At 35.9% G+C, this 9462-nt stretch overlaps 1 protein-coding gene across 5 annotated transcripts in view; it reads left to right on the top strand.

Moving 5' to 3' along the window:
* The window catches only part of LOC108749616 (ras-related and estrogen-regulated growth inhibitor-like), a 56129-nt gene that overhangs the window by 10953 nt on the left and 35714 nt on the right, over positions 1-9462 (top strand). For all 5 annotated transcript variants that reach the window (XR_001939381.1, XR_001939382.1, XM_018488422.1 and 2 more), the window contains one exon: positions 4573-4649. Coding sequence is in view for 3 of the 5 variants with exons in the window: in XM_018488422.1 (XP_018343924.1) it covers positions 4573-4649 (77 nt within the window). In the remaining 2 variants the exon portion in view is untranslated. The remainder of the gene's footprint in view (positions 1-4572; positions 4650-9462) is intronic.

Genomic DNA, 9462 nt, shown 5'->3' with positions numbered 1-9462 from the left:
AGGAGAGGGAGAGAGAGAGAGAGAGAGGGGGGGGGAGAGAGAGAGAGAGACCGCTGGATCCGTGGAGGGCGGAGATTTAAACACTCGATATGAAATAGAGCCTATAGGGAGGGTCCGCAGAATGCAGATCTCTCCCATAACTCATGCAGGCTACCTCGCCGTAATAATTGCCGTGCACGCCCGCGGACGTATAAGCTACGACGGCGAGTTTCGCGGATATTTCCGAGCCGCGCTTGGAAAAATTCACTCGTGAAGTATTGTCCCCTTAACCCTGAGCCGGCCGGCCGCTCGTATTTTTGTAACACCTCGCCGGCTGTACATCCTCACCTCCGGCGTGTACCACGCCATTTTATCGCAATCCCGATATAGCCATAGGGACATTATCGCCAAGATAACCGATGTGCTTGAAGCAAATATAATTATGTAAGATATACATAAATTTATAGCTGATTAGAATAAATTGCAGATAAAAGTGCCTGAATGGATTTTACCCGTATTCAAGATTACGCGTCCTTTATTTAAGGAAAAGGATTTAACTTTTTCCTACGTTAACCTAAGGACACAAGAGTGGTTAAGAATATCACCACCACATCGGATGCGTTTGTTTGTCTTACCTTTCTTTTTAAATATATATATTTGAATTGGATGAATTAATTACTTGTCTGAATTAAGTTTGGGAAAATGTATCATGTCCTGAAATATAAAAGTTCTCGGAATGAGGATTTACAAGAAAACTTATAAGTCAATTTGCACGCAAAGTTTCTCCTTACTTTCTTTACAAGTGCATTCGCATTAATATAATGTACGGATACGCTTCCCGGTACAATAGTGCAATCATCGATTTATCGAATTTCTCTCGTACATAACTGGCGCTCAGAATCAATTTTGATCCCAATCGATCTATAATGTTGCGATCGATAATGCCGGTCGAGAGTGGAAGGGTGCCGTCGCGAGTGCTCTCTCCTACCATCGATATTAATTAATTTCCTGGGAAAATGATGGATAATCACTCTTGAATGTAACCAGGAAGCGGATAATCTATATGTTCCCCCTCGATCAAAAAGGGGGATAATCGCTCAATCGATCCTCAAAGATGACGCTGTGGACGTTACGGAACTGATTACTATCCATCGAGGATCGATAAAAAATGATAAGAATAATGATAGATAAAAAACTCCGGCGTAGACATGTAAGGGGTCTGAAGATATTATACAGACTGCTTTGTATAAAATAATTTCTACAGAAATATATGTATAAAACGAATATTGGACAAAAACTTTGGTTGACTTTATCAGAAAGAGTGTTCTTTCCTTTTGTTACTTTTTGTTACATTTTTTTATATCGTGCAGAATTTCTTGTTGGTATAAAAAGGATAGGATTTTTTAAAAACAGAATTTTTATATTTATGAAAATCGAAATATATTGTGCCTTCAATTTTGTTTGTTAAGAATTTTTGTTTTTTTCTTCTTTTATAAGGAATTTGCTAGAACGCAAGATAGCATTCGGAGCAATCATATGCAACAGCTCCGTCTTCTCTCCTCTGTCTCGTCTCTTTCTCTTCCTTTTTTGCTTCCCTCTCTTTCGGTACATCTTGTGTGAAATGAATTGAAAATGCGTCGACACTTCGTGCGACTCGTGTGCGGGTTATCGCCTATACTTTCGTTTCCGATCGTTGGAGAATCACTTTTCCGAAGAAAACGCCCTCAAACGGTGAAAGCGGGGCCATTGATTTCCTTCAGCTGGTTTGCGTAGGTGAACGAAACGTGGAAAAATTCTTTTAGCATATTGATAATTCATTTATTTTCCAAATTTAAAGATTATTCGAAGATTGTGATTAATAAAAAGTCACTCTCAAATTTTTATTATATGTATTTTCGATGACAATAAGACAGATGATAATTATTGTAATTGGATAATAATTAATTACGTTAAATAATTTTAAAATTAATTTTCTTAAAAATTTAGAAGTAAATATTGTAAGAGATAAATTTTAAAAATTCGAAAATATAGAATTGTTAATGTGAAATATTTTAATCAAAAGCAGAGAGAAGTATCTAATTTTTTATATACATATATATATATATATATATATATATATATATATATAAAGGCAGAAGAATTCACAGAAATGTGAGAGTTTATAAGGATCTAGCTATCTCCACTCTCTGAATTTCTCTCGAGCTTTACAAAAAAAATCTGTCTCTTTTTTTTCTCTCGTAAATTTAGACATGTAAACATGTGCAAGCCACGGTACTTTCGAAATAGCCACTTTATATTGGTTTCCACTGCACGACTTAAATTCGATCTCTCGAAGGAAGATCGAGGATGATCTCTTTACCGGCAATTTCGATTGCAAGGTATTCGTACACGAGCGCGGCGTCGTCGTTTTACAGGACTCTGGAAGATAATCGGTCCTTTTCATCTCTTGCCACGACGCAGGGTACTTGTTATTATTTTGATCTCGATTAACAATGCAAATCTCTCCTTGCACGGAATAAATCCAGGCAATGATTTAGAAAGCGAGTCTCGTTGTATTGTGTCGATTCTCTCGTGCGCGTGCGCGGATGGGAATCGTTTTGTCCGTGCACGGAGAAGATTACATCGTGTATCCCGTTTCTTCGATAGATCGACAATAGATCATACGTGCCGGAGATGGATGGGATCTCTGGCAAAAGCCGAATCCGCGCGATCGGTGACAGTTACATTTCCAGTTGCGACGAAAGTGTGTCACGGTTAATTCCCTCCCCCCCCCCTCCCTCCCTCCTTTTTTTTTTGTTAACTTGTCGCTTTTATTGTACCTCTTCATACTTTCGATTTCTTAGAAATTAAATCTTGTACTTTTATCAAAGTTTCTCATCGAAGATTTAACTTTCCACAACGTCTGATATGCAAATTGTTCCTGTATTTAGATGGGACTACAATTAGATTTCTAGACACTTGCGCATACGTCCGTCTTATCTGCGAAATAATTCCATTCGTTAAACATCCTTCAATCTTAGTTATCTCCGTCCAGATCGCTCGATTTTTTTTTTTTTTTTTCTATAAGCACGGAAAGAATTTTTCGCGTCTTGCATATATGCAGAGTTCAAATTGCGTCTCGCAGTCTTGAAAGCTCTTTTTCTACAGGCCGATATTTCTCGTGTGCAGGAGGATGCAATGAATTTTCTGTCGCAACGCATGATCAAATCGTTTCTCTATTAACATTGTTAATAAAACTTTCTCGAGCGTAACGATCGCTAATAGTAACGAGCATGTTTATTTGCTGCCAGGAATACTGCGCCTTCTCAGCTCTGTACTGCCGACACTACGAGGTGTTTATAAGTTTATTCATCGCTTATTTATTGTGCTTAACCCTGTTAAGGCTATTGTGTTCGATGTGCTTCCGCGTACGTCTTTTCTTCTGCTTCTCCTTAAGTGCACGTGCTGCTCAAACACTTTAATCAGCTTCGAGAAATATGAGTTCTCCTTTTCACTTTGTCGGTATAGCGAAGGCGTAAGTTTCAACATTCAAAAATCTAAGATACAATAAATATTATATTGAGATTCAAAATTTAAATATTAAAATATATGTAAAACTTTAGAAATACGAGAAGTAAAAAATCTACGATCCGGAAATTCCAGAAATTCAAGAACCTATTAAATCAAAATTATATAATATAAATATGATTATTTAAAACAGGGTTGTCCACAAATCTGGAAAAACCGGGAAAATGTAAAAGTGGCTAGAATTTTGAACTTTGCTCACAATTCTCTTAAACTGCTTCTATTCCAAATAATTGTTGCAATTTTTTAAATATTGTATGTGACGCTCATAATCAAATACGTTAAACTCGCATGCACTTTTAAACAATTTAACAAAAAAATTAGATTAGAATTTATATTTTATTCAGTAATTTTATTTGATTGCCACTTTTTTTTGTCATAACTGCATTCTTTTTTCCAATACTAATTAATTTTTTGTTTGAATTTGCCCCCAAAATTTTATTATGCTACTTTTGCGTTTTTAATAGTACGAGCTAGCTTTTTTACAATCCTTGATTTTAAATGTTAAATTTTTTACATATTTTATACTCGTCATGGAAGTTTTATCTGGAAAACTTGGAAAAGTCAGGGAATTTTAAAATTCATTTTCTGTGGCAACCCTACAAAATTTCAAATATTATAATGAACGTCATGGGATTTTTTCAGAATGACATGTGTGAATAATTTGAGTATGTAACGATCTAAAAATTCAAATCTTAATATACGACTATCCGAATCTTTTTGATCACAAATTTTCAGCGAAAGCCACGTGTCATCGTCAGTGATCGTAATGACATAGCAGCGAGCGTAACTAATTGGAATTGTCGTTACCCACAACTGCTACGGCACTTTCGCGTATTAGCCGCGTTTTCTATCCTTGGAAAAATGTCGCTTTTCCAAAGAGATCGAAGAGTATCATCCAAATGACATCGATCAAGAAAAATCATGTTTTTTTTATTTACTTCGCGAACTATACAAGATCTTAAAGCGATAATAATCGAGTTTAAAGATATTATAGTTGATTAAATATATTCATTCCATTTGTTGCAGATTTTCTCTACCGACACAGCGTCACTATTGATAACGTCACGACGGAGGTCGAGATACTTGACACATCTAGGTGCGAGGTAAGTTTCTATAATGATTAAATTGTGTGTATTAAATGTATTAAATGTATTAAATTCAATCAATTTATATTTTTCTCATCATTTTATTCTTTGATAGAATTAATAATTAAAATTATTTTGCTACACAACATTATAAATACAAATATTCAGATTTTATTAATTATATCAAAGAATAAAATAATGAAAAAAAAGAGTCTAGAAACTCTTTAACGGAATGAAGGGGGAATAATTTAAAAAGTTAGTTGTATTAAAGATCATCTTTATCTTTCTTCACATCCAAAGATCTTCATCATCAATTTTACTTCAATTACTTTATTTCAAATCATAAAACATGCGCTTTTCTTACGACGTTTACACGCGCAAAATTATCTTTAATGATGAACTTGACAAATCGATTTACTTCTTTGAATCACGTCCGATTGCACTCTTGCCGCGAGGATAATACATCGATACAACGGTATCCCGTGCATTTATGTATGAGTATATTTTTACGAATCTTTCATCCTTGTATAATCTGCAAGGAAGAAATCCTGCGCATTCAAAATGAATTCGCTCCGCGACGCGTCTCGAGACGAGACAGGATCTTCCAAGGGTCCGGTCTAAATATATCTTCTTTCAAGGGAGGTCCCGTATATAATATAGGCCTCCCGTAATCCTTAAGGCTTACATTCATCATACGCTGGCAAAATAACGAGTGACTCGCAAATCGCGAAGACGGTGGGTCTTGCAGAGCGATTTTGAATACTCGACACGCGTGTCCTTCTATTATCTATAAGAATCTATTTGAGAATCAATCGAATGATCTAGATATTTTAAATAAATCTTATTTTCCATTGTAGATACAAACGCCATAGAAATTAACAAGCATAAAAATACTACTATTTTTATCTAACGATGTATCATGATATATCGTAAAATATGATATGTCATATTTGACGCACCAGTGTGTCTAAAATATTCAGGTTGATCTTGTACTTTATTTTGAAGTGTATTTATCATTTCTCAGGATGTATAACTCTTTGTAATACGTGTATATAATGCTTTCTATTCTTTTTGATGTATACTATATAGAAACACATGTACTTTCCAGACTTTCTCTGAAAAATGATACTTAACTGCGAGTCTTCTCGCAGACTCCGGCTCCAGGGCGATCGTCTCTACCTGACCTTTCCTAACCCGATTCTTCTAGAACACAATAACGAACGTCGCAGCGAGGCGGAAATCCTGCGTGCTGGCCCGTTAGTCCGTTAGCGTATTTGAATTGAATAACGAAGTCTTTAAATTTGAATCTAGGCGACTACGATTGCACGAACAACACGTGGCTGCTTCACCTGTCGCGGCCAGAGAACTCGTTGGAATTCCTGCGAGGTTGCTTATTTATAGCATCGAAATAAGACATTGTTCTTCTTTTTCATGAAATCGTTGTTAACCACGAATGTAAACACGATGCAAATTTGCGTAATGATATATCGATCTTCGATTTTTGACGGTTTTTTTATTTATGCCGTGTAAAGAGTTTACGTTTCGAAAGTTTACGGCCACGAAATTGTTTTAGCCGAAAAATTCCGAAACTATAACAACTGTACTACGCCTCGTTTTTTTAGTTCTCTAATTCTCAAGTCTGTTCAGCTTGTCTCGTTTTAAAGGTTAAAAAGTGCGATTTTCTAGAAATCTTTTGACAATTTCTAATCTTCCAAGAATTGAAAGCCGCAAAATGTTTTTAAGCTGCAAAAGCCGTTTGACGAATTGTTATATTATTGAAACGTTAAAAGGTTTCCTTGTAATTTGATAATGGCGAGGAAGGTAGCTTTACGCAGTAAGTTGCAATTTTTGTTTTTGCGGCTCCCACTCCGGCTCCGGCTTCGTTTTGGCATTTAACCGTATCTTTCCCTCGATGAGCGGTGAGAAAGTTCATTCATAGAAAGTATTTCCTGCATAAGTTCAAGTATCGCGACTCTCTGGCGCCTTTTCAACGTGGCAGAATGACTGCGTGCGTTTATTACGTTAGAGTTAAACATGAAACGTCATACTTTAAAGAGCAGATTTTTTAAAACGTCAAATAACATTACTGCCATAGCCTCATTAATTTATATTCAGCTGTCATCGGAGGGACGATAGAAACGATAAAAATGTTGAGAAGGCTGTATGTTTCTTTCTGATGACGCATAAAAAGAATTTGAAGCGACATAATCGTTTTAATATATAATTTCTCGCTTTGTTCCAAATATCTTGGAATGTATTTGCGTACTTTCTCTTGGGTGGTGAGACGCACAATTTCCGCGGGATGAAGATTTGAAGAGATATTTCAAAACGGATTTCCAACAGCTCCGCTTCTCACGCACTCTTCACACGCACGTTGCCACACCGACACTCGTTCGTTATTCGGTAGCCCCGCAACGAGACTCGATCAGGCCCGGGTTGTTTTTAGCAAACTGGTTTTTCTACCCGGGGCTTACAATTACCGGCTTCCTTTTTTGCGCTGGTCCCTGAATGTTTGCACCTGTCGCTTAAAAGACCGAGAACCGTGATCAACCGTGATATCAGGCTAGATATTCTTCGTCTTACATTTGAACAATTGATATATTTTTCACTTCCTAGATTAATCAAATTCGTCTGATTCTTAAATTTTTAAACCTTTCCATTTTTTTTCATTCAAAACATCGTATCTTTCAGGCAATTGAATCCTAATAGATATTTATATCGATGAAAATTTTACTAATTTTATGTTTTATTATTTCTTGTATTCATGTTCTTGAATTTTTAGCATTATTTTTTTCCCCCCAATTTGTGTCCCTCAAGTTTTATCCGCGATAGCTTCGATATTCAAATTATCTCTTTTAGAGATACGAGTGCATTGAGCAACACTAACTACACGGCTCGCTGGCAAACAATGCTTGTCCGTTTAGAGAACCTTGTACGTGGAACGCGTAAGGATGCATGCACCGTTAGCTTGTAGATACAATAAATAATCTGGAACAGGAAGCGATGCTGCCGATTTGTATATGTACGCGCATAAAATTATATTTTTAATGCATCTTCGTCCGCTGACATTGTTACATTTTCAAAAAAATATTCTCTCTGACAAAGATTTTATATTTAAATGTAACCATTAATTTTTGCAATATCACCTCTATGTTTTACGTATTTCTTTTTTTTTAATGTAAAACTTATTACTGATCTTTATATATAATACACAGATGGGTTAATTAATGTGATTTTTGCTTCTTAAATTTTTTAGCTTTAGATTATTTTTGTACAATTTTTACTTCTTGCTGAACTTGATACTCGACGTGAATAGATATATTTCAGATTCAGTTAGTTTAGCAAGGAAACCTAAGGAATGCTGTTGGGGAACAGGATCTAGGAAGATCGATATCGATGTGGATCAGTGTGGCAGTGGTGCAGGAAGTCGATTCCGTATCGTAGAAGAAGCGGGGATCATTAAATACGCCATCAGCGGACAGTTCTCTAACTCCTCTGTATCAGATCAATATATCACGTTCCCAACGCGTGAGGTCCCATTGTGAACGAAACTTTTAAATCGGTCCCCTTTACTCTCGGCAAATCTCCGCGAAGCTCCACTGCGTGCGCCAGGATCAATCAATCCTGGACAACGCGCTGTTTATCACGGCTGCAACATTTACGAGCAACGTATCGTTTTCATCTCGGCATTTTTGTTATCAGGTTGCGTCGACTATAACTCACGTTCAACTTCAGTAAATCCGAAAGCTGTCGACTGTTGTGTGATTAAAACTTTTTACATCGGAATATGATTATACGGACGTTTACCTGCACGTTCTATGCATCTAAATTTCAATCTCCTCCCTGAAGTTAAGTTTCAATTTTTGCGTTTTTTTAACTTTTATAATTTCATATTTTCACGGTCAGACTTTTTTTTTTCAATCAGGCTTTTTTTTTTCAGATCTTACATTTTTATACTTTTCAATTTGATCCTAGGATGCTTGATACGCGGAGTGAATGATTATGCTGAAGTTCCTAAAAATTTAGTTAAAAACGGATTTAAAAATATTGTAATTTAATTGAAAATAATTATGTAGGGAACTCAAACGTGATGAACAATCGTGCAAAAAAGTGCAAAAAAATTTCATACTCGAGTATAATTATTTTGATAGTAGAGTCCAGTAAAGTTATTTTCTGATCTGTATACTTTTAAATACTTTAGTAAAACCGTTGTTTTTCTTTTCTTTGGGCATGTATGTATTCGTGAAAATCCTTATGTTCTGACGTTGCCAAACTCGCGTGCGTTCAAGTTGCTCTTAAATTACTGAAGAACCAGGCTCTCATGTTACTCGTGAGAGGAACCCAGATACTGACTATCTTAACTATATCTGAAAATCGTGCAATGGATATTAGAACAAACAGCCGATAATTCCTCGCTAAGCTAAGACCTCGGCCGTACCAGTAAAATACATAACGCATCGTTCGCGGTGTAATCTTTCCAATTATCTCAGCATTCCTCTCACTTTTGTGATATCTGACTGCGATATTATACGCCTGGCATATTTAATGGGGGGAACTAGCGTACGATTCGCAATAGGTTCATCTTGTATTTCGACTGCGATACGACACGCTGAATATTATCGCTGCTTCATCTTTGAATGTATTGTACAATCGTAATCATCATTTTGTCTTTCTTATATTTAGAATGCATACGCGGCTATCAAATATTTTACAGAATTATCAAATTTCTTCTTCTTATTACTGATAGAAAAAATAACGTTAAATATGTACGTATTAAAATTTAAATATTAACTTTTTCTCTACAAATAATTATTCTCTCCATCTTTTTCTG

This window comes from Trachymyrmex septentrionalis, unplaced genomic scaffold, assembly GCF_001594115.1.
Source record: "Trachymyrmex septentrionalis isolate Tsep2-gDNA-1 unplaced genomic scaffold, Tsep1.0 scaffold305, whole genome shotgun sequence".
Classification (NCBI taxonomy): domain Eukaryota; kingdom Metazoa; phylum Arthropoda; class Insecta; order Hymenoptera; family Formicidae; genus Trachymyrmex; species Trachymyrmex septentrionalis.
Note: the sequence above shows the minus strand (reverse complement) of the source record. Positions and strands in the feature narration are given on the sequence as shown.